Raw genomic sequence first — 25,183 nt, 5'->3', positions numbered from 1 at the left:
GATAAACAGACCTCAAGCCCACAGTAACTAGTTTGCATTGAGAGCAATTTGCTTACTACAGACTGGTATTTCTGTTTGTAGCTTGACCAGATTGTGAATATCCTCTTTGATCTGTGCTGCACTTGTGACATTTGCTCTGAAAGGGGAGGAAGCAGGGTGCTGAGCTCTTAAGTTTGTATTCCTCTGATTGCCCTGTTACAGGAAGCAGAAGCACAAGCTTCTCCAGGTGCCTGTGACTCTTACTATGAAAAGCCTTCATCTAGGAGTAGGAGCATGACTTTATTTTGGACTGTCTGAAGCGGATGGGGACTGGCAGTGACAGGTAACAGGCTACTTTTGTCTCCCTCCCTTACACATAACTAAATGGAGACACAAAACTGTATTTTTTTCCCCATAGGTTTGTGCAGGTATGATGTATAGCTCCCAAGAGAGAAAGATCTGTGCCCGTGAAAACTGTGTGTACCAGCACACACTGAGGCAATACAGGGAAAGAGGGGCACGTGAACAAACCGGTTTAGGTTTGGGGCATATGCAGCCCATCCTGACCTAGTGTTCTCACATAAAAGGTCAACACCTAGTCGGCAACATGACTGAGTACCTGCAATAAACATGTAGTTCACATTGGTCTTTAATGGTTTCACTTCAGTCTGTCTTAATATAAAAAAATAGGCTGTAGGTTCAGAACACAATCCTCCGAAACAAGGTAATTCTACTAGGAAGATCACAAATTATTTTCCCTTATTTTCAGGTATCACAGAAGAACCCATAATTTCTGATACAGCCTGCTCAGCTGGGAACAGCTGTTAGTGTCCCAGGGAAGGGAACGAGAAACATAGACTAAGCTGAAACATTTAGGACCAAGACATAGAATTCCAGAAGGTAAGATATTGGACAGCTGATCTCAGGTGTCCCTACAGTATCCTCTCTTCTACAACAGCAAAACTGTGCGCTTAAGTCACTAATTACGGGAATGACTGCAGACATTTGTCTTTGTTTACATTGAAGTCTTTTTAAAAATACATTTAGGATTTTATTTGTCTGGCTCTGCCTAAATAATAACACTAATAGTGAGATCTTATTTGCCTGCCTTGGTCTTAGTCTGCCTCTGATCTCAGGACTGTTTATTCAGGTCTAAAACCATTCTACTGAAATTCATTTAAGACTATTCTGTCTCCTTCTCCAGTCTACAGCTCCATTACTATCCTTACTGTCACTAACAGACTCTCTCCTATATAGTGTCTTTCATTTTAAAAAAGCAAATCACCTCTGTATTAATTTTGAAGGAGTGTTTCTATGTGATGCTAAAATCTCCTCAGGGCATGTTCATAAGGGATTTTCCAAGATATGCCAGCAGAGACCAGTCTTGCCCCATTTTGTTCATCTGTAACCTGTCAAAAGGAAAGGCCTTGTAGGCCGTGAATTTAAATGAGTGAGAGGGATAGAAGAGAGGAAAGAGAATTCCTTGATTTTTATTTCCATATCTCTCATAGGAGGCTTCATGGGCCAAGCTGTGTAAAAATTCAGACGACAAGGAAAGGCAAGAATATGCAAGCAAGAGACATTTAGGGCTGTATTTTCTAACAATGGTGTCATTTTAGTGGAGAATTTCACAGGAAAATAGCGATCGTATCACTTACATCAGTCCTAGATTCTTCTTTAGAGTTTACAGAAGAAGCAGCTACAAAGAAGCAGGCAGAACTACAGAGACACCCTGAGCTTTACAGATTTGTTTTAGGGACAATAGGAAGTTCTTTTCATAAACATTCAGTTCTTTTGGCCACAAACCCCTACAATTAAGCAACAGCCCCTTTTCAGGGCATATCTGTGTACTGAAAAGACAAGATGATGGAAGGAGAGGATGTGAAAAATCACATTCTGTGGTGGGTTGACTTTGGCTGGCTGCCAGGTGCTCACCAAGGCCCTCTATCACTTCCCCTCCTCAGCAGGATGGATGGGAGAAAATAAGACAAAAAAGAACTTGTACATCCTGATAAAGGCAATTAAGAAAGAAAAAGCAAAGGCCAAATGCAGAAGCAAAGGTAAACAAAAAGATTTATTCTCTACTTCCCATCTGCAGGCAAAATTCAGCCACGTTCTGGGAAGTAGAACCTCAGTACATGTAGCAGTTGCTCCAGAAGACAAATGCCTTAATCCTAAATGTCCCCGCTCCTCCTCCTTTTTCTTAGCTTTTTATTGCTCAGAATGACATCATATGGTATGGAATATCCCTTTAGTCAGCTCGGGTCAGCTCTTCTGGCTATGTCTCCTCCCAAACTCTTGCCCACACCCAGCCTACTGGCCTTTGGAGCTGTCCTGGTTTCGGCTGAGATAGAGTTAATTGTCTTCCTAGTAGCTGGAATAGTGCTATGCTTTGGGTGTAGTATGAGAAGAATGTTGATAACACACTGATGTTTTCAGTTGTTGTATACCAAGTCAAGGATTTTTCAGCTTCTCATGCCCAGCCAGCAAGAAGGCTGAGAGGGCACAAGAAGCTGGGAGGGGACACAGCCGGGACAGCTGACCCAAACTGGCCAGAGGGGTATTCCATACCATGTGGTGTCATGCCCAGTATATAAACTGGGGGGAGTTTTCCTGGGGGTTCGCTGCTCAGGAACTAACCAGGCATTGGTTAGCAGGTGGTGAGTAATTGCATTGTGCATCACTTGTATATTCCAATCCTTTTATTCTTATTATTGTCATTTTAATATTGTTATTATTATTGTCATTATTAGTTTCTTCCTTTCTGTTCTGTTACACTGTTCTTATCTCAGCCCACAAGTTCTACCTTTTTTTCCCCCCAGTTATCTCTCCCTTCCCACTGGTTGCTGGGGGAGTGAGTGAGTGGCTGCGTGGTGCTTAGTTGCTGGCTGGGGTTAAACCATGAGAGGAGTGGGGGTGGGGAGAGGGCTGTTTGGAGAGACAGCCTTGATGCTGTGTGAGCACTGCTCAGCAGTAGCCGAAACATTGGTGTGTTATCAACACCTTTCTAGCTACAAATACAAAGCACAACGCTATGAGGGCTGCTATGGGGAAGTTAACTCCATCCCAGCCAGACCCAATACACATCCCTATGCAGATAGTGATGCCATACCATCCTATGTATGTATTTTTCCTTTATTTCCCTTCTCTTCCAGCCTGTGTCTACTGAAGCTTCTTGTTAGATGCCATTGGTTTGCGCTCAAGTTGTTCCACTAAAGAACAATATGGTTTCCCAAAAGTTCATCTTCTGCTCCCAACCCAATACCTGTATTGGATGATTAACACAAGGTTATCTGTCCTGTTATTTCTGTTCCGTGTCAGTTCTTGTGTCACAGGAAGCCTGAGAAACAGCAGCTGTAGTGGGAAACATCTTCTGTTTAATATCTTCATTAATGATCTGGATGATGGGGGAGAGTACACCCTCAGCAACTTTGCAGACAACACCAAACTGGGAGGAGTGGCTGGTACACCACAGGGTCATGCTGCCATCCAGAGGGACCCCAACAGGCTGGAGAAATGGGCTGACAGCATCCTCATGAAGTTCAACAAGGGGAAGTGCAAAGTCCCACACCTGGGGAGGAATAGTCCCATGAACCAGTATATGCTGGGGGCTACCCAGCTGGAAAGCAGCTTGGCAGGAAAGGATCTGGGGCTCCTGGTGGACAGCAGGTTGAACATGAGCCAGCAATGTGCTCTTGCTGCAAAGAAGGTGAATGGTATCCTGGGCTGCATTAGGATGAATGTTGCCAGCAAGTCTAGGGAGGTGATCCTTCCCCTTTATTCAGCACTGTTAAGGCCATACCTGGAGTACTGTGTCCAGTTCTGGGCTCTTCACTATAAGAGAGACATGAACATACTGGAGAGCATTCAACAAAGGGCCACAAAGGTGATTGAGGGACTGGAGCACTTCACATAGGAGAGGGTGGGAGAGCTGGGACTGTTTAGCCTAGAGAGAGAAGGCTCAGGAGGGATCTGATTAATGTATTTAAGTACCTGAAGGGAGGGTGCAAAAAAAGATGGAGACAGGCTTTTTTCAGTGCTGTCCAGTGAGAGGACCAGAGGCAATGGGCACAGACTGAAACACAGGAGGTTCCTTCTGAACATGAGGAAAGACTTTTTACTGTGAGGGTGACTGAGCACTGGAGTAGGTTGCCTAGGGAGGTTGTGGAGTCTGCATGCTTAGAGATATTCAAAAGCTGTCTAGACACAGTCCTGGACCACTGGCTCCGAGTGGCCCTGCTTGAGCAGGGGTTTTGGACAAGATGACCCTCAGAAGCTCCTTCCAACCTCAAACATTCTGTGATTCTATGGTTCCATGATTCTTCAAAGCCCTCCCTGTAGTTGCAGGATAACTACATCACATGGTATAACAACATTATCTGCACAGAGATGTGACTTTACACAGCCTCTCCTTCCATCATCTTATCTTCTGAGTAGCCAGTATAAACTCCAGACTGCAGGTAGGCTGTTCATTGCAAATATACAGCTGTTTACACAGACGTGCCTGAGATGTCAGTGGTGAGCACCTAAAACAAGTACCTTTGACTATGGTTTCTGTAGCTACTGCTCCCCTGCCACCTTCTACAGCAGGAGATAAAGAATAAATATGAGGACAGGGAGTGCAACAAGGAAGAGAGTAGCCATTTCATGAGAAACTTCTTAGAATAGCTGCTTTTTGTGCAGTGCCAGTTCAAGCTGGCAAAAGGACCACTGCATAGGAGAATATTGTACCTCAGAGCTGCAATAGGGAACTGTGACTGCAGACCTTCAAGATGGCAATGACCACTAGAGACCTCTGTGGAGACCTGAAAATTGCACAGCTGTGACCAGTCAATAGCCAGCTCATTAATCTGCTGGATTTTGAAGGCTACTGATAAGTTTGTTTTCACAGGGCCTTAAAATTGCATTTGCCACTCTAAACTAAAAGTGTTCAAGAGTTGAGCAATAGAAAGGGATCCTTCCTCTGTTATGTTCCCAGAGCTGATAAAGCTGGCTTTCAGTGTTTATGCAAGAGGTCTGAGCTAGGACTGTGACGTTATGATTTTCATGAACTGGTAATTTATTAAAAGAGAATTAAAAAAAAAAAAAAACACCCAAAAGTCACTCCCAAAGTTACCACTATGGTGTTTATATTCCTTAATGATTTTAGCATAAATTACTTTTCCTAAAACTTTCACAGGGTATTTGGATCAGCAGTAGTAATTCCAGACAGCAACAGAGTGAATGTGTTTGATACCTGTGTAAAGATGACCTCTATATAAGACGATCAGAGGCTGAAGAGAATAAGGAACTTAGCATGTCTCTGCTATGTGAGATACAATGCTTTCCCAGTGCTTCCCTGCTGTATGTCTGTAGCCTGGTATGTATGAACAGTGAGTAGATCATGGACCTGATGGTGTTCTGAGGAGCAGATGAGTGCTCCCTGGGAGCAAGGAATGGTGTGTAACACTTGTTGCTGAGCAGTTCCTGGAGTCAGAAGAACACTGGCTACCAAGCTGTGCAAGGAGTGGTGTGTGAAGCTGAGTCTTTCAGAAATGTCTTTGGAGGACTGGAGTAAGTCTGGGATGCAACTAGTTTTAGCCTCTTGAGAGCCTCCACCTCCAGGGTGAGACTACAATGAACACAAGTTTCTGTCGTGTCCAGATTTCCCTAGCCAAGAACAGTTTAGCTTCTTTTAGAGCAGAGTGTGGAGGCAAAGTAACATTTACACAGTGTGGTTGATCAGGGGCCTAGGACCTTTTTTTTCTGTAATCAAATAGTATGTTTCATTTCAGCATATGCAGCTTTGCCACATCAGTGAGCAGGATAGTACATTTGCTACCTGTGATAGTTATGTGCTTCATATATGTCTTCCATATGAGATAAACAATTGGTCCATGCTCAATGGTACACAGACTGTCAAAGACCTGACCTAAAAACAGAAGCCCCCAATACACAAGTGTATAGCCATACTTTCTTAAAGACAGATTTTGCTCTTTTATGTGCCATTTCCCTTTCTTTGAAGAAAAGGTAAGTCCTAGGTTATGCAATAAAAACAGGAGCACAGACAGGCAATGGTAGGTGGGGGAACCCTCATAATACCCTGTCCTCACTTTTCCCAGGCCCATCACAGAAGAGCAATTAGTTCATCAAAAGCTCATCTCTGCAAGCAATGAAGACAGAGGCACAATGGAAGGCAATTTCTGCCTTCAGCTATCCCTCACAAGGGGAGTACCAGGTGACAGCAGCTTTTTGTGGTTTCCTTTCTCTGCTCATGAGGTTTTGCTGTGAAGTCCTTGGTCCAGATCAGAACTGTATGCATTTGTGTGGCAAGGAAGAGAAGTTAAGCAGTTAAGCAGTGTGTGGAGCAGGTGAACAGAAGTACTGCAGGGTACACTGTTGCATATAAAGCTGCCAAAGGGTTGTTCCTCCCACAGTGGAAGGTATACCGGGTCCCCTGGGTATGTTTCCTCCCACCTGTACTGGTGCCATCCTCCTATGTCCAAATCAGAGGCTGGCATCTCCTCCCACACCCATCAATCTCTTATAGGGCACCTCTGTCTTTGGGTGGATCATGAGTGTGTGGAAGAACCTTGAATTCTCTCTCTTGGTTTGTACTCTTTTCTTGGTGCTATTGGTGGGGAACTAGTGGCCCAGAATGTGGCTGTGCTTCTGTAACACCAATCTTAAGAAGTATCTGCTGCCTTTCACTAACCACAGCAGCAATGCCTCAATTCTTATTGCTGATCCATGGATTTGTATTTCTGAAGGCTTTTTGTCTTTGAAACTAGATGCTGCTGCACTGTTTGCTTTGTCCCTTTTCCTTCCAAAAAGTCCTGGCTCTATTCCCCCATTTCTCCCTTGTTTTTCTTCTGCTCTTCCTCTGCCCCTCTCCAATCTGTCTCACTTTTTTCAGAGACTCCAACTCTCACTCAGCCAAGGCGGGGATTTTATCTTAGTGTTCAACCCCCTCACTATACTGTGTGATCACTCGCAGCACAGAAATATGTGGCTGCATCCTTGGATGTCACATTCTTGATGGTCATCACAGAATGATCATTATGATTTCTGTTTATCTCAAACTTGGCCTCATTGTAACCTTCCTCATAAGAGTTCTGCATCCATGGAGAAGTACTGGCTACTAAATTCAGACCATTTCTTGGAGTCTGCTGATACCACAACATATAGGCAAGTGTAGTATAATTCTGGTAGCAGGAGATGTCCACAGTCTCTCCAGCTCTGTTAAGGATTTCTGCTGGCCACTGTGTGATGAGGCTTCCCACACCAGCACCTGCATGAGTGAGAGAGAAAAAGAGAAAGGGAGGAGAAGAAGTACAGATGATGGCCGAAACGGGTCCTCTACCTCACACCAGCTCTGCATGGCTTGGATGAGAGCTGTGCTGCAGATGGATCTGTTGCCTCTTACCAGGTAAAAGAGCAAGCAAAAGAGTCAGCATGGCCTGCCAGCTGTCCCAGAACAGTGTGTTAACTGCTCATTGTCAGTTAAGAGGGAAGAAGCTAGAGAGACTGATGCCCCTCCCCTTGTTCTGATCTTTCCATCAAGCTTGGGCAGAGAAGAGAGAAGAGACAGTCCACCTTTGATACCCTCTTTGGTGAGCCATTAAAAGCAAAGCTAAGTATTCATGTGACTGTAAGTTTTGCTTTAGCCTTTCCACAAGACAAGTAGTGTTCTGAGCTCTTGACAAAAATGTGGGATTGCTTGCAGACCAGTAAGTTGCTGGCTGAATGTTGTACTGTCTGTCATTCCATCATCATGCATGTCTGCATATTGGATCTGTCAGCAATGAACCTGGGAATATTGGCCGCATAAATGATTTTTTGACTCATTTGCACCTGTGAATAGAACTCAGGCCATCTTTCCAGAAGGGTTTACTCCAGTAAATGTAAACATAATATTGTTTCAGTCCGGAGAGACATTCTTAATACCTAAAAGGTGATATCATTACTCAGAACTTATGTTAGACAGAAGCAAAGATGATAGACCAAGATAGCGGAGGCACAAAAATCGTGTTTAATCACATCCTAATTTCTTCACTTTTCCAGTGAGGGAAGCATGTTCCCTGCAGTTTAATCCTCCTGAGAGCTCTAATTCACTTTCTAATTGCAAAAACAAGGCATCTCTGCCAGCTTTTTTTTCTGAAAGCAAAAACTGTGGTTAAACATTAGCCTCAAGAACAGTCTGTTTCTTCTAGTCTGCCAAGGACAGCCTTGCCTTAACCTATACCACTCTATTATTTTCTGAATATGTAAGGTTCAAAAAACTTACATTATTGTAGCTGATTCTTTTCTCACTAGTACTCTGAATGAAGTATACATATTTAGTTTCAATTATCTTTTTCAGTAATCCTGATGTTGCATCTTCCAAACGATAAGGAATATTACTGAGGAATATTACTCTTTTTCTTCCCACTTTGTTGATATCCCCCCTCCCATATTTGCCTGAAGCTCTAGAGAGATTCATATCTTCCCTTGACCTTTATGTATTTGTAGAAAAGGCATGTTCTGTCTGTGAGCCTAGTGATATTGTACTTTGTCTGGGCCTAAGGCTGAGCTCCTAGGGTCATACCAGAATTGAGAGCAGTGTGGATCTCACAAATTTTGGTAGTGAATGTTTCCTGTCTCAGTTTTTCAATCCTGCTTTTTTAAGAAGTTAACACAAATTACCTGAGAAGCTATAGCTTCTTCCCAGACAGGAAAGAAAATATATTCTCTATGATGTGTAAAAGTTTTGTATGATGTCCATTGTCATGGACGCTTAGCATATGAGAAGTAGGGTTTTGACCATGGCTCCTGTTCAGTCCCTGCCAGTTCTTGCCACTGCAGGTTTTCTCAGGAGAAATTATTCCTTACCTGTGCTCCAGCAAGGTTGAGCCCTGTGCTGGGTGTATTACAGTTTCAGTGACTTGTCAAGGAATTGTAGACAATACAGATTTTTTTTTTTTTAATTACCTTCCATATCTTTTACATTTTTCTTTGAATTTTTGTGCTGCTTTCAAAGTCAATACAGCAGTTAGCAAATAAGTTTGACTAAATTTAATATTCCTTTATATTCTTCTATTGTTTTGACACGGATTATCCTTTAATGCGTATTTTTAGCATTTACTCACTACAACCTATTCTTTTTTATCTTCCATGGAAGTCTTGTCTTGATTTTGCTTGTTCTCCATCTGAATTTACTGACATTTTGGCCTTTCACCTTACTGTTAGGATGGAATTCCTTGAGACACTTCCATGGACCATGTTGAGACAGTTCCATGGGACACTGCTGCTTTGATGAATGTCCTAAAATGACCCCTACATGTCTTGTGCATGGAGATACTACAGGATTTTTAGTTTGGTTATTCTCTGTCACGCTGGACCTGCTAAAAAAATTTTCTTCCAGTGGTAATCAGACCTCAAGTCCTGGAGGGAGAAACTATTTCAGAAACTTGATGGGAAATGAAACAGGCTATGGAGACTGTGGGAATTAATTCTAAGATTATGCTGTGTAAGAACTCTGAGACATGGCAAAATCATTTCAGTGCAGCTGGGCTGCACATTCTTCTCTAGTCACATGCATTAGAATTTACTACTCATTCCAGGATGAAGATTTTTATTCAGAGTAACTTCTCCATTTTAGGAAACCAAAAACTGTTTGCATACTCTTGGAAAGAAGGAAGTAGCTGGAGGATGCAACTCAGGACCTCTAGTGTGTCTCTCAGGAATTACCTAACATGTTGCTACCTTCTGAAGAGTAGCTAGCTTGACAGCCTTTTAGTTTTTCAGTTCAAAACATCTAATTCTTTCAGTCTATTTTCTGCTAAGATTAAAGAAGAAACAAGGGAAAACACAAAAGTACCAAGATAAAAGCAGGTATGGCCGAGCTTCCCAAATCAGAACCTGAACTACTGGATTTGGGGAAGAATAGATGTAAGAAAATAGAGGAATAAAGTTATAAAAGGGTAAACAGGTTGTTGGTGAGTATGCTTGTCTGGCTATGCCTTGTGCCTGCTTCATTCAGTGTATCTGTGTCTTATGAAATTCCATTTCTAAGTATTTCCTTGAGGGAAGGACTGTCTATTCTGTCCACATGTGTTTTGTGTATGGAGGTCTAAGTGCTAGGAACTAGAGTCAGACCACAGGTACCAGCAACTGGAGAGACCAGAGTGAACTTAAGTGCCAGAAACTGGACTAGGGCCACAGGTAAGAGTGGCCATGTTCGTCATGCCAGCAGCTGGGGCAAAGGAGGGTATGTGAGTGTGTGTGATCACTAGTGAACATGAAGCCAGACTAGCTAACAATTGAAGTGACCTGGGTTCCAGGGGTGTGTGTGTCTTTAATGGCAAGACCAGTGGGAGGTGGCAACTTGAGGGAGCAGGGGAGTCCCCGACATCTATTGGAGAGCGGTACAGAAAGTTTCTCTAGGGCCACTTGTTTGCAGACAATTCTTAGAGAAATCCTTCCTCCTCAGGCTTGTCATCCCAGATTCCTTGCCCAGTCAGACCTGTGCTGCTCCTTTCACATCTTTCATCCCCAAACAGTACATTCTAATTCCATTTCTAATCCAGCTGTGTCTGCTTATCTGGTGCAAGTTCCCCTTCCTCATCTATTCTATTTCACTGTGCCAGCCTCATTGGCTGCCACCTCTAAACTCCTTCTCCAGCTTTTTTAGACCACCTGACTTTCCATCTCACCACCTTTACACTTTTTCCAGCCCCTCTTTGGCCTCCCTTTTCTTTCCCAAACTCTCCATCCCTTATTCTCACAGCAAAGGGGCAGTTTCTAAGTTTGGAGATGTTAAAATTGCCCAGTAGGGGCCCAGTTTACACAGGCTTAGGGTGCACAGACCCTTCAGGGGAGGTGTTTTTGGCTGCTCACTACAGATCATGTGCTGGATGAGGTGGAGTAAATTAATACTTTAAAATTTGATCTCTCCCATCTGCTATGTCCTTTCAGGGTCCTTCCTTTCCTTTCTGGTCTAGCCATTTGATGAAGATTCCTGGGATGCAGTCTGTTTCCCACATCAAAGGCTGTGGCTGTATATCCACTTCTGGCTCCATGTGGGACCACTGTTATTCTCATGCATTTCCTACCCTTCTCCCCAGTACCATGGTCTCTCCTTACTTTGTTATTCCCCCAGTGCCTCTGGCCCACAGTCCTCCAGGATCCATCCCTGGTTCCTGAGCTCAGGCACTCTGAAAGAAGACATAACTTTCCTTCTTCTGAAAAAGAGAACTTAACAAAAAACAGAATAGCAGCAGGGTAAACATAAATATGCAGCTAGTGCTGCCACTGCCCCTGCCCCTCACGTTCCCATCCTTCCTTTTAAGAATCAATCTTCTTCCATGCTTTACACTGCTATGAGGTCATGGGCCTTTTCCCCACCTGCTTGCTATTTTTTTCCTTTCCCTAGCAGCTAATCTGTGTAACCTGCTAGATCCAGGTGGACTCAGTCCACCTGCCTCAGATGTCCCTGAGGAAGTGAAGGGGAAAGCTGATGATCATTGGTCAGGGCCATTGCCCATGACCTGATTGCTCTGCGCCTGTGGTCTCTGATCACTCTTAGACCTACCACCATAGCTGAAATGACCACTGTCAAAGCTGTCACAGTACCAGTGAGACAATAACTTCACCATTGGCAGGAGCAAAATAGGACTCCAGCCCACAGATGTCAGAACCTTCTCCCTAGGGACTTGTTCCTTCTCCTCCCTTTCTCAGTAAGAGTGCCAGGAGTAAAGAAAAGCAGGTACCTGGCTCAGAAGACTTCCTAGATGGTTGCAGAGTTCCCTATCCCCTAGCCCAGCAGTTCTAGGGCACTGCTCCTAGCATACACACCCAAACCAGAACAGAAGGGAAGGTTCAGGAGGAGCTGGTATAAGGCTGCAGGGAACCCCTCTTGTGTATGGTGGTTGTCAGTCCCCAGCACATCTATCTGTAAGGCTCTTTAAGTAAGACTTTTATTTATGCTATTATCTTCTTAAGAGGAGTGATAGGGCAGGAAGGTAGTGGCCAAGGAGCCAGGCAGTCATCAACATATCACTAGGCTGCAATGGTTTCTTTTATTTAATCAATGTAATTGCAAACCTTGATGTAGACACTGAGATAACCTTTCAGAGCACACTCAGTTCCCTGTGACACGATTCCCTGGAGTTTTCCCATGCATACAGCTGGGCCACCTGAGTCACCCTGGAGAGAAAAATTTAGAAGCATGAGCTGATCTCACCTCGAAAGGTTTTGACCTGGTACAAAAAAATCCAGGGAATGCAAAATGAAGTGCCACAAGTTCTGATCTGGGAGCACAGAAAGATAGCACCCCTTATTTGCTGACTCCTCTAATCCCAACAATTCACTGCTACTGCACTCAGTGCCCAGCAGATGTAGCTGGACCTGCTAGTTTGGGTGAAGTCCATTCTGTACTGAAACCCTGCTGGAAGGATACTGTGTCAGAACAGAAAACCTGGAGATGAAGAGGCCTAAGCACTGTGCCAAGCTCTGACATATGCTGTGCACCTGAGGCACCCTCAAGTGTGTGACCCAGGGCTCTGTGCAGACATCAGTGCTTACCTGGCATGAGTCTTTCCCACCATCCAGGAATCTTGCATAGATAATGTTGCTGGTGATCTGGCCAGGGTAAGCCTCTTGGCACTTCTGGTTACTCAGAACTGGAGCTCTCAGTTACTGGAGAACCTTAGAGAAATTGGCTGCTGGGACAGCAGTGAAAATTAGGTTTTGTCTTGGGACTCAGCACTGTCAGTGAAGAGAGAAACCTGTAGATCTATATGTGAGAGCCATCCAGCAAAGCAGGGCAACCCCTTCACCTGCATGAGCAAATGCAAAGGGCATCGTTGATTGAGGCACACTGGCAGGACCATTTGGGGAACATGCAGGCAGAACATGGAAAGGCTGCAAAGCAGGAGTGAAACGTACAGGGATCTCATGAGCCTGGCAGTAAAGCAGGAGAAGCCTAACCAGGTACATGCAACATACACTGATACTCACAGCCACTGCTCAGTGTGTTTCCTCACCTTGAAAAAGGCACTTGGGACCCTCCTTGGCACGGGAGCTGGGCAGAGCTGTGGGTTGAATGTCAGCACTGTAGTCCATGGTGGTTGCCAGCTTGATGAACATAATGTCATTATCAAGGCTTCTTGAATCATATCTAGGATGGTGAATGATTAATGCAGCACTCCTGACTAGTTCACTATGTTCTTTCACATCAGTGTTGTACTCTCCCATCCTCACTTCTATATGCCTGCAAAATTGCCAGCAGAGAAGAGCAGCAATTATCCATGGGTAGAACAACATGGTGCCACATGGGGACTGGCAGACACTTGGAATAGAGTAAGGGAGTGTTGCCCTAATCAAAGGTGCATGTGTCACAGAGCTCTAGGAGCTTTATGATTTCATGAAAAACAGAGTCTGGAGAGCCTTGCTAGTTGGGTATCCTGTCCAGTGGATCCCCAGCTGGCAACTGTGGAACTGGTGCCAGAATAGACGGATCACTTCAGACACTGAGAGCAATGCTTAGGGAAGGAAGATTACATTTCCTGTTGCAGAAGAACATGATCCTTGATCTGTGCTCTCTCTGCAGAGGTATGCCCTAAAATTAGGACAAGAAAGATCCATGGAGAAAGTCTGGAGGAATGCAAATGTGCACAGAAAGTCATGTTAGGATGCACAGAAAAGGATGCCGAGAGTGCAGGTATATTAGAAAGATCATGTAATGCAGTGAGACAGAAGGTAGTGTTTCTCCTTTGGTTTCAGATACACCATGTGCTGCCACCTTGGATTCTCTTCTTTTGGTAGGCGTCATATTCCAAATTTGGTGACTTTGCAAGATTTGACTAGAATCCAGATACACAACCCAATCCATACTTAGATTTCTAGCAGTGAGTAGCTGACAGGAACCACTGGTTGTTGGTGAGTGAACCACCACAGAAATGATACCCAACATTCAAGGACACTGGTAGGGAACTGAATGCTCTGGGCAACTGCAGCATCCCACAATCTTGTCATCATCAGCGTCCCCAGGAAAAGCAACTGAGAGAAAGAGGACTGAGTTTCACAGCACCAGACCTGAATCCATTCTCTTAAAGTGTAGCAGTGGCCAATGAGCTACAGAGGAATTAGCAAGAGTTGAAAGAGTTTGAAACATCAGAAGTCTTCACAGCAACTCCTGAAATATCGACCTGAGTTTTTTCTGTGCTACTCTGAAACATGAGTCTTTGTCTTTACCACCCTGAGTCAGGAAGAGAACAGTAGAGCCTAGAAGCTGCCAAAGAACTTCACAAACGAAACGTGTGCAGCCTTCACACTGACACCTTCACTTCCATGGCACCTTTGGAACACGATGCAACAGCTGTGTCATGGTGGAAGGCACATGGTGCACATTTGTGTAGGTTGAGAAATGGAAAATGGCAAAGGCAGCTGAGAGTGTCAGCAGAATTTTAATTTGCTGGGGGGAAGCCAGGAGTGAGCAAGAGAGGAAGGAAGCCCTGGTAGCGAAGAAATCCAAGAGAACATGAAGGCTCAGCAGAGTTGGAGGCTGATGTTATAGCAGAATGTAAGAAAGAACGTGTAAGTTATTTGTTGAAACCACTAGAACAGTGGTCTGCAAACATTTTTCATTGTGCACCCCTATCAGTAAAATACTTTTGAGCACACACCCTGAGTATATGTAAATTTAGTAATTGATAATTATATATGTGTAATACTGAAGTTCTAATGTTTTCTTCCCGCATGCCAGTGGATCATCATGCGCACCCCCAGGGGTGCATGGACTCCCCTTTGGAGACCCCTGCACTGGAACATTGTAAACCAGGAACTTGTCTCTGACCATTGATTGGAGATGCAAAGAGCAGAAGATGCAGAACCCTTCCCCAGACACTCTTCCTGGCTTCCAGCAACTGGGGAGTTGATGATCCTAGGTCACATGGGGTGCCTTTCAACCAGCTCCTCCCAGGCAGGAGAGACTTGGGAAAAGAGAATCAATGGCACCTCCACCACCAAACTGAGATGTACAAGGACTAGCTTGAGAAACTCCTCTGCTTTATGCTTCTGGGAAGCTTTATCTCTGTCAGCCTGCAGTCTCACCAGGTTTCCTTTTCCCATGATCTTGCCTCAGCCTGGACAAACCTATTTACTTTATCTGAGTCCAGTGGTGATACAGTTGACTGAAATACTTGAACCAGGAACATAGATTTCTAGAAATGCAAGCTGCCATTGCTTGTCCATTGATAATACCTAACACATCTGCCCTCCATTCACCAATCCTCCTCCTTCCCGTGTCCCTGGACCCACCAGCATCCTGCTGCAGCATCACTGCATTAAATGAGAAACTTGTCTTCAGCTGGAGATGTATCCCCGGAGTGTATTTTTTGAAAGACCCTGGAAAAAAAACTTACAATGGTCTGTTGAATGTTCAGCAGCATTGAGCAGAAGAGGGTATGTACATTTCAGGTAAGCATTCATAGTCTTAAAGAAAGGAAGGAGGGGCAGGAGGAGGTGTTCCAATTTCAGCCTGAATGAAAGAAGTCTGTTCATCATTCACAGCTCTCACTGAAAGGCCTGCAGGACTGTTCTGAAGCAGTCTGTCTGCTGAATGACCTCCAAGTTGTGCATCACAAACACCCCATTTGCCTTCATTTGAGATCAGTTTGCTCTATGAGCTGCCCTGCTGGCATGCACTGTGGAGTTCTAGGATTCATGGGAGCCTCTAGAAGGGGCCCTGAGAGGCACATAGGAGAATGAGAGGGACTTGGGTGAGGTACGTTCACCAGATATCTGCCATTATGGCCTTAGGAACACAAGAACCACAGGAACTATGACCCAGGACTTCTGCCGTGAGCTCTGGCAGTAGCCTGGGAAGGGGTCAATAGTTGATTTAAGCAAGTAGCATAGAGAGTCTCAGAGGCACCTTTTTCTTCAAGGAGAAAGGAGCCAGCCCTATATGATGCCTTTCCTGCTGTTAAGAATAACTGATCAGTTAAAGATCAGAGTAGATTAAATAAGTAACAAGTGGAAACAAAAAAAGTACAAAGATAAAAGCAGGTATGGTTGAGCTTCCCCACTCAGATGGTGAATTACTGTATTTTCCTGACATTTGGGTGGATACTAAACCAAATATTAAACCCTGTGAAAAGAAGGAAAAGGAAGCTGTCCTTCATAGCCTAGGTGTTACCTAATAGGTTATTAGAGCTATATTTCAGGAAAAATACTGGTTTAAAATATCTGATGACAGCCTGTCTCTATGCCAATGGCATGTTTTGGACAAAGAAATAACAAATCCACAGGGACATCAAATTATACACTATTGTAGATTAGGAATTGTTCTCCCTCTGCTTAGTTAGGATGGGATTGGATAGCTTTGGTAATTTTTGCCATGCTTAGTCCTATTATGGATCTTTCCCTACTCCACAGGAAGCTTCTAGTCCTTATTTGTTTCTCAGGATAAAACATGTTTGTAAGAAAACTGTGCACCGATACCAGTTTAAAGCCCAAGACAAGTCATGCATCTTCCTGGAGGAGTCCCTGGCCTTGGACTTGCCCTTTAACATGAAAGAAAATTTCCACCTGGACAGTGCCACTGTGTGTACCAGTCCGCCAGGGCTCTCAAAAAAATTGATTAAGAAATGGAGTAGAAAGATTATTCCTATTTAGTCTCTCATGCTATTTCAGCATCTCAAAGCATATGATTTCTGTTCACAGTCACCTGAGGTTATCCCTTGTCTTTCAGGAGCTAACATGATGAAGTTGGCAGCTGCTTGGAAAATGATTATTCATCAAATGCATAAAGCTTTAGCAAACTCAGCATCATGAGAGAAATTATCACTCTTTCAGAGAAGGATTTCAGAAGATCTCATGATTTGTGGTCACAGTATTTTTGTTCGTATACATTACCTCCATAAACATCAATGTTATATTGAAATTCTTCTGTAGCAAAAATGAGTGTCTGTAGAACATTCCAATGCTAAATAAAAGACATGGTTCAGTACTTGGGCCAATATTTTCATATAGATTAGGGGAGAGAAATTAGGAAAGGGAGAAATCTTTCAAAGAGAAATGTGGGTGTGCATTCCCACATTAAACTGTTTAACTTGGGAGGTGGTGGGGGGCACAGAATAGATTTTTTGTACCCACTTATTGAAATTACTTTTGAATAATTTTATTTGGGAGAACACTGTGTTCTATATGATAAAACCAGACACACATATTACTCAAGAAAAGGAATTTGCTAAAATAAACTTAACAAACTTAACACTGAGAGGGTTTTTTTGTTTTGTTTTGGGGTCTTTTTGTTGGTTTTCTTTTCCAAAATAAATGTATAGTATCTTACTGTCCATTACCTACAATATTCAGCATTTTTAATATGCATTTTTAAGAATGACACCATTAGCGCAGAGGAACCTCAAAGGGATTTGAGGGTTGCTCTCAACAGATGCTGCGTGTAAGAATGAGACAGGCAAAGAACTACACATCTTTCAAAGCCCAAACATATTTTTAAATTGAAAGCTGCACTCTGAAATAATTTTAGATAGCTTTCTATCTTAGGAAAGGTTTATAATTAACAGATATGTTATTTGTACTTTCTAGCAGTGCCTGTTAATGCCCACATTTGGCTCTTCAAATTTTCCACTGTGTACTTTTTGTCTGCAGAAAACCTTGGACTAGAGATAAGGCCATTTCAAAAAATGTATTTCTAGCAGCTCAGGCTTCCAGTCCACCAGTCTGGGCTTGAGGCTGTGTCAAGATCATGAAGTACATACTGTTTGTCACTTTTGTTGGAGTGGCTGGTAAGTACATTTTTTCCTCCTATTTTTGTAATTTATAAGGAAGCTTATTTTCTGAGCAAATTTACAAGGTAGTCTGTTGTGGGAAAGTGAAGTCCAGTTTCAACTTACAAAAGTTTTAAGGCAGAGCACTGTAACGTCTTCTGACTGCTGTCTGTGTCACAAAACAGGGAATGAATGCCTTCACAGGTGTTCTTGACCCAGGAATACTGAAATGTGTCCATTTGTTCAAAAAAAGACTGTCTTTCTCTTAAGGACTATGAGGTATAAAGATAACACCTCTGGCCCAGGAAGTCCTAAAGCTTCTCTAAATTTTTAGACTATGGGTGAGTGCTTCCCAACACTGCTAGCATGAGTTTTTATGGAAGTAGAGCCTACAAGTGAGATGCTTCAGTCAGTCATAGAAGCACAAGATTCCTTATGCCAGATGTTGACATATGCCACTTCTTATCCCCCAGTTGCCTTCCCCATCGATGCTGCCGCTGATGATGATGATGACAAGATTGTGGGAGGCTACACCTGTGCAGTGAACTCTGTCCCCTATCAGGTGTCCCTGAATTCTGGGTATCACTTCTGTGGAGGTTCCCTCATCAACAGCCAGTGGGTAGTGTCAGCTGCTCACTGCTACAAGTCGTAAGTAGAAAAAAAATAAATTCTTCCTAACCTGCTTCTTTGTTCCAGTTCACTAAGTTCCAGGAATTCTGAGCTGTGAGATCCAAATACATAAGTGACTCCATTCTGACAGGAGACAGTCAAGGAGTAGGTGGCTCATTCAGGAAGCTGGGCTGAGGCATCATAAGGGGTTTTCCACTTCTGCAGAAGTTTCTGTGAATGCAGAGCACTTTCTGATGTGACAATGTGATAATCTAGCAATGAATTACAGGCTGTGATTTCTTATAAATTGCATTAATCTTGCTAAAACTTAGTTACTGGACAACAGGAAGAGAAATAAGGTCAGGGTGATAGCAGTTTGGCTTTTGCCAGAATGTTTGTATAAAGCACTGTTAGATATTCAACTTGTTGCAGCTCAGCAAAATAAACCTGCAGAAATTCACCACCTGTAGTGGGAGCGGGTAAGATCTCAGTGTGGATCCTCAGGACTTATTGCAGGACAAGACAGACAACCTGCATGGAAACAGCGACTACGGTAGCAATGTTGAAGCGAGGGCATGCAGTAACAGGGAGGTTCCCCATAACCTGTCGGTAGCAGTAACGTATACGCCACTCCTTCTCTTTTCCAGTCGCATCCAAGTGCAGCTCGGGAAACATAACCTGGCACTCACAGAATCGTCACAGCAGTTGATTAATTCAGCTGAAGTAATCCGCCACCCTGGTTACAGCTCCAGAACACTGGACAATGACATTATGCTCATCAAACTTGCCAAACCAGCCCAGCTCAACCGCGCTGTCCAAACCATTCCTCTGCCTACCAGCTGCGTGGCCACAGGCACCACATGCCTAATCTCTGGCTGGGGCAACACGCTCAGCAATGCCAGTGAGTACTCTGGGGAATATACAGCATTGTGAGGGCCCGGGAGATATTCTAAGACCTCACAATTGGCTCCAAACAGTACAGGGTAAAGCACAGAGAAGTGCTGTGTGACAGGCCTTTTTGAGCAATCAGTCTGTGTAGGACAGTAACCATTTAACTGCCTTAAAGGCAAGCTTTTACAAGGTCCTTCCTCTTGTTCTGTGTTACGAACATGGAATCACTTAAGTCATCCATGTACCGTTCATCAGCATGTTCACACTGCCATAAATTTTGTGGCCTGGCACTATCAGCTGTGCAGTGCCAAGCACTAGCAATTTAACTAATGTCAATAGAGTTGTCAGTTCTCTGAGAACAAGATCAAGATCTGTGACTGTTGATCTAAAATTACTACAAGAGAGCTCCATGGTCAGATATGTGGATGGTGACTGGTGTCTAATCCACTGACAACAACGAAACCTGCACCAGAGGAGAGGATGGTTTTCCTGAGGCCCAGGTTCCCTCCAGTGTATGTGCTACAAGAGTAGCTCTTAGCTCCACACTTGCCAATTGATGATTTTCTAGGTATCAGAAAAATTAACATGGCTGCAGTGTGGAATGGTGGACCCATGGATAGAACCTGTTCTATCTAAACAAAAGGAATTCATGCTGCGATTACTGTTCAGAGGAAGAATGATGACTGCTAAACCAGGATATTCAGTGATTACTTTTCTGCTAAGAAAGATCTTCTCCAGGCTCTGACATGAACTCAGAGATGTAATCAACCATCTCTCCCTCTTTTATTGTAGATGCATATCCAGACACGTTGCAGTGCCTGAAGGCTCCTGTACTCTCCTCAAGCGAGTGCACCAAAGCCTACCCTGGGGAAATTACCAAGAACATGATGTGTGTAGGATTCATGGAGGGAGGAAAAGACTCCTGCCAGGTAAAACATCTGCCTTTCCTTTCACTTATGTTTCTCTCCTGCCTTTTGCCAGTAGAAGAGGCCATCATGTTAGAGAATCTGCTATACTCGCTGCACTAGCACATCTGAATGCTGTTTTTTTGAACAACAGAGGAGGCATAGGGTAAAAGTTGCTTATTGAGTGAGACTAGGGTTTTTCCCACTCAGTTAGTCATTGTCCCTTTTTTGAGTCAGCGAATACCTCTGCCCTATATCTCCACAAGCAGACTATGCCACCTCCTGCACCTTAGGCTATTGAAAATGGAGGAGTGCTGCACCAGAGAGTCAATATTAATCACAATGACTTTAGAGCTTAGGATGCAAATGTTAGTTTTGGACTCACTGAAAATGAAATAGCCAGTATGCCAAGATCCAGGTAGTCTGGAAAATGAACACACTTGACAATTGCTCTGCATTTTACATGTGCCTAGCTTCATGGAAATATTTGGCAGAATAATGTTTAAGACACACGTATCCTAAGTGTCTGCCGAGGCCTGCATGCATCAAAAATAGGGAGCTTACTCATCCTTAGCAGTGGTGCCCTTGGGGATAAAGTAAGGCACAGTAGCATCAGGTGTAGAGCGGTAATCAGAAATTACCTTTGTAGAACTTCTGTGTAGAAAAAGCCCAATGGAGCTCCCTCAAATGTCAGTGATTTCTGGGATCTCTGGCTCACCACTTACGCTGATACCATTTGCTGAATATCTCTGTTCTTTATGTGCACAGGGGGATTCCGGTGGTCCAGTAGTCTGCAATGGGCAGCTCCAGGGCATTGTTTCCTGGGGTATTGGATGTGCACAGAAAGGCTATCCCGGGGTTTACACTAAGGTTTGCAATTATGTCTCCTGGATCAAAGCAACTATGTCTGCCAACTGAGACACTCTCGTTCTATGTGACCCACTTTTTCTCATCATCATTTTCTTTTGTTTTGGGACTGGGCATACAAAAATTTTCAAAAAATAAAGACTTTCAGGCACCCTTTCTTTGTGCAACGTTTCTTTGGGTACTTCCATAGGCTACGGTATGGAGGACAAAGGCAAGGAATGTCACTCTGGAGAAAATATTTAATATTTGTAGTGCCTCTCAACTAGCAGGATCTTGGAACAATTTGCAGACTCATCTTCAGGTGTCTTTCAGAAGTCAGTTACATGCAGCCATTTCTGGAGCAGAACAACTTTTCTGTTTATCAGCACATGCTCAGGTGCTACAAAACTACCTAAACCAGCTGAGAGAATATGCTGAATCACACAGGCAGCATACTCCTACAGTAGAAAACAGCAGGCAGCAACACAAATGCTCCCCAGCCCCCTGCTCCCACCCCCAACAATATGACTTAACACTCCCTGGTGGAATCTCCCTGAGAGCTCTACTTGGGGAATGAAACAACCTCTTGCTAGGACTTGTTCTCTTCATGTACCAGTGCCACTGGGGCTGCTGTCTATACCTTTTTGCTAGGTTAACTGGTCATGCTGGGCTTGCTTAGTTTTCCCAGAAGAGTCAAAAGGTCAGAGATGTTCCTGGGTTCTGGTTTTATCTCCTTCTAACCCCAACTGGCACCGGAGTTGGAAGTCCATGAAAAAGCTGCCAAAGTTGCCAAAGGCTGTGTAGCTGTCTTCTGAAAAAGAAAAAGGAAATAGAGAGTTGGAGTAAAATGAAAAGATAGAAAAAGAAGAAAATAGGTGAAGTGGGGTGAAAATTGAAAGAAATCTGACACTGGAGGAAAGGGAGGGAGAGGAGAAGAGCAGGGCATGAAGGAACAAGTGCCATTTGCCTACAAAGAGGTTAGTGCCTGGCGCTCTCAGATGCATTGTCACTGAGATACCTCCTAGGAGAGTAAGAGGTGTCTGTGTCATTGAGATAGGCACAATATACAAACACGATCAGACCTTACCTTTGCGTCCCATTGCTCTGGAAGCACTTGTTGAATTCCTTCTCTGCGTATGCCCTTTACCAGAAAAAAATCCCCGAGCTGTAGCCTGGCATCCTTCCCTTCAGCCTATTTTGACCAGGAGACAGAGTTCTTATCCAGGAGCAGTTGCAAGTCACAGGTTCTCCCTCCCTGACCACTGTGAGTGGAGGATGGTTGATATCTTTGCCTGGTATGTTAGGAGAAAGAAGAAAAAGTTGGAGGACAGAGGAGAGGATGCAATGAAAAGATGACAAGATGAAAATGGGGGGAAAGAAATACTTCTATTGTCAGGCAGAATGCATTCTCAAATGTGACAGACAGGGATGTTGAGAAGAGTAGTCTGGAAACAGTCCCAGTCCTCTGTCACTATCCCCCCATGTGTAAAGGTCTCCGGTCAGTGAAGAAGAAATTGCATTTTCCAGATTATAGGCCATTCTTGATTTTCAGATTGCTGGAATATCCTCACAGAATCTCCACTCTTACATGGCTTACATGGCCCTCATACAAGCTCTGTTCCTTCTGGGTTCCTCACAGGTGAAAGATATGCTGGAGAAAGCTATGTGTGCTAACAGTCTTCCAGGCTTGCACGGAAACGTCTCCTGTGCACAAAGTGCCATCTGGGCCAATGCGTAGGATCTGCTCCTGTGGGTTTTGATGCTCATACTTACCTGTAGCAACCTGGATGGCTGAAAGCAAATATGTGAGCTGGAGGAAAGAACTTGTGTCACTGCTCACCATTTTGTCCCTGCTGGAAGGGCAGGTGATCCATGGCATTGTATGAGTGATGGAAGGCGGAGCAGGGAGGAATGGAAGAGAAGAGAGAGTGGTGTTTTATGAGAAGGTCAGAAGGAGGCAGGGCATTAAAGCAGAGACTTTGGATCCGCCATGTGGAACAGGGAGCAGGGAGGCTAGCAGAGCCAAAGGTATGGTGGGTTATTGCTACAGAGCACTTGTGGCTTGGGGCTCCTCACCTACAGGGCCATGCTCCATCCCCAGATACCATTGAGATGTGGGCTACATCGCCTACATCAGAGCATTCAGGTCACAGGGTAGCTGTGGGAGCACTTGACTCAGTGACCACCTGTGGAAAACCATGAGAACAGTGAAGTTCCCAGCTGTTCCCTTTTGCTGTGATTGTGCTTTATAAAACCCTTGCCCAGGTGATGCTGTGTGGTGTGTGATGCTAGTAGGGCACTTCCCGTTGGGTTTAGTAGGACAAGCGCTTCTCCTGGGTGGCTTGATTCCCCAGAGTCTGGTGGGACAAGCATGCACATAGAAGTGCTCAGTGGCATGGTCCTGCTGGCACTCTGGAACTCAGAGCCCCTTTGGCAGCGTGCTGAGCCCCAGGTTACCGGTGAGGCACCTGTACTCTTGGAAACTGCAGTGTGAGCAATCGCAGGAGACCCTTGGAGCTCATAGACACACAAGCACACGCAGGAGTGCTCAGTTCTGGGATCCCGTGCCAGATTCATCTTCAGGTTGGCCTTGGCTTTCCAGCTGGTGGAGAAGGAAAGGGCTCTGTGAGCTATTCCACATCCTACTTAGCCATGAGTTAGTGTAACAGGCTAAAAGGGAGAAGTGGAAGAGGATGAAGGGGACAGGAGGGGGACAGATGTGAGAGAGGACAGAGCAGAAAGGGGAAGGGGACAGAGAGAAAGAGAGTAGAGGAGGAAAGGGAGAGGCAGTCTATGGATGGCAGAGAAATGAGGCAAGGCAGTGAGTAAAAGAAGAAAGGAGGGCCAAAAGGTGATTCAGAGATGGGAAAGAACAGGAAGGAAATTGGAGACCAGGCAGAAGACCGATAGATGATACTACCACTTTCCTTAATTAGGCAGAGCTGGAGGGCAAGAGGAGAAAATGGGGTGCTGTCAAATGCAGGGCTCTGTGTGTGTGCTGGGGGCAGATCCCTGTATGCATGGAAAGGTTTGTGCTATGCTGCTCCAGCTTTTGCATCACTGTGGGACTTGCTCAGCACAGAAATATGTGCCTGAGTCATTGAGTAGGGCATGAGCTATCTTCACAGATAAGTGGTTGCCCTTAGTCCCATTACTCTGGAAGTGGTTTCTGAATTCCTTCTCAAACTCTGCCACTCCACCTTCCACTGAGTATACAACCAACTGCAGAGTGGCATCCTTCCCCATGGGCAGCTTGTACCAGTACATGGCGTAGAATAAATTCCCCTTTTGGGAACAGTTGAGAGTCACAGAGTCTCCGACTTGGACAACTGTGTCTGGCGATTGCTGAAGGGGCTGGCCTGGAAAGAGAAGGGAAGACATGTGAGGAGTGAAACGCACTGAAGGGGACACAAAAACACATCCTTGAAGTATGACGTGGGGTGGGGTGGGGTGTCATAAGGATGTGGGCAAGCTATGGGACACTGTCCCATTTCTCTGACAGACACGTAGGAGAAAAAAACCCCACAAAGCAGCTTCAAATACAATTGCAAATTTGTTATGAAAAATAATGACTTCAGTACTCTCAATCGAAGTACTAAAATGGGACAGAAAAAACCCCTTTGTAGATCTGTAGAGTTTTTGGAGATAAGAGGTTGAGGAAAAGCTCACCTCATTCACTGCCTACCCTCCCACTGGAAGCTTTGGGGAATGGGGCACTGCCAACAGCTGGGCACACAGCTGAGGCAGCAGCAGCGGCTCCAGTGCAGCTGTTCAAGCAGAAGGGAAGCTCACTTACCCACAGGGGCCAGGATGGCCACAAGGAGCCAGTGGAGAACCATGGAGAAAGGCCACCTCCTTCCAGCAACCTGCCCGAGAGATGTGCGAAGAGGAAAGGTTGAGACAGGAAGAGACACGTCTCTTTGCAGCTGGGCAGGGCAGTGAGAGGGAGCCTGAGATGTAAGAAGCCAGTTGGCTGGCTGGGAACAGTGGGGAATGACACCTGCATGCAGGCGTGAGGTGCGTGTACCCTGCTCCACTGACTTCCTGCCATGTGTGAGTATGTGTGGGGGAGATAAATGTTATCACAGGAGCATGATGGTGCCCTGTGGCAGCCTGAGTGTGTGCACGGCACAGGGATGCACAAAGGGGCACCAAATGAAGGGAAGAGAAAGAGAGCTCAGGAATGCAGCTTTGTGTCTG

The 25,183-nt window shown here is 44.6% G+C and overlaps 1 protein-coding gene, 1 pseudogene and 1 gene segment (V, D, J or C); 1 reads left to right on the top strand and 2 right to left on the bottom strand.

Annotated features, from left to right (window-relative positions):
* Window positions 1-56: 56 nt before the first annotated feature.
* Window positions 57-21,134, top strand: LOC126048822 (trypsin I-P1-like). 5 transcript variants are annotated; one of them, XM_049824264.1, is made up of 10 exons: window positions 57-322; window positions 749-879; window positions 3,301-3,688; window positions 14,705-15,417; window positions 16,694-16,842; window positions 17,614-17,750; window positions 18,206-18,380; window positions 18,989-19,242; window positions 20,025-20,161; window positions 20,906-21,134. In XM_049824264.1, the coding sequence occupies exons 6-10, from the start codon at window positions 17,711-17,713 to the stop codon at window positions 21,053-21,055; spliced, it is 756 nt and encodes a 251-aa protein (XP_049680221.1). In that variant the 5' UTR covers window positions 57-322; window positions 749-879; window positions 3,301-3,688; window positions 14,705-15,417; window positions 16,694-16,842; window positions 17,614-17,710; the 3' UTR covers window positions 21,056-21,134. The 5 variants fall into 5 exon arrangements, with proteins under 5 accessions (XP_049680221.1, XP_049680220.1, XP_049680222.1 ...); XM_049824263.1 differs by lacking the exons at window positions 57-322; window positions 749-879; window positions 3,301-3,688 and adding an exon at window positions 13,110-14,535; XM_049824265.1 differs by lacking the exons at window positions 57-322; window positions 749-879; window positions 3,301-3,688 and adding an exon at window positions 14,012-14,535 and having other exon boundaries at window positions 14,705-15,402.
* On the bottom strand, window positions 11,998-15,429 carry LOC126049040 (trypsin II-P29-like; annotated as a pseudogene).
* Window positions 21,135-23,816: 2,682 nt separating the features above from the next.
* On the bottom strand, window positions 23,817-24,899 carry LOC126048827 (T cell receptor alpha variable 5-like). The segment is given in 2 exon segments: window positions 23,817-24,342; window positions 24,780-24,899. Coding segments are annotated over 2 exon segments (345 nt in total).
* Window positions 24,900-25,183: the final 284 nt, after the last annotated feature.

This window comes from Accipiter gentilis, chromosome 21 (genome assembly GCF_929443795.1).
Source record: "Accipiter gentilis chromosome 21, bAccGen1.1, whole genome shotgun sequence".
NCBI classification, from domain to species: domain Eukaryota; kingdom Metazoa; phylum Chordata; class Aves; order Accipitriformes; family Accipitridae; genus Astur; species Astur gentilis.
This window is presented reverse-complemented; position numbering and strand designations above follow the sequence as displayed.

What these genes read in the sequence shown, in the direction of transcription:
- LOC126048822 (XM_049824264.1), top strand. Translation starts at nt 17,711, where the DNA reads ATGAAGTACATACTGTTTGTCACTTTTGTTGGAGTGGCTG. An exon ending in CACTTTTGTTGGAGTGGCTG is followed by an intron (nt 17,751 to 18,205) that starts GTAAGTACATTT and finishes CTTATCCCCCAG; the next exon opens with TTGCCTTCCCCATCGATGCT. An exon ending in GAGGAAAAGACTCCTGCCAG is followed by an intron (nt 20,162 to 20,905) that starts GTAAAACATCTG and finishes TTATGTGCACAG; the next exon opens with GGGGATTCCGGTGGTCCAGT.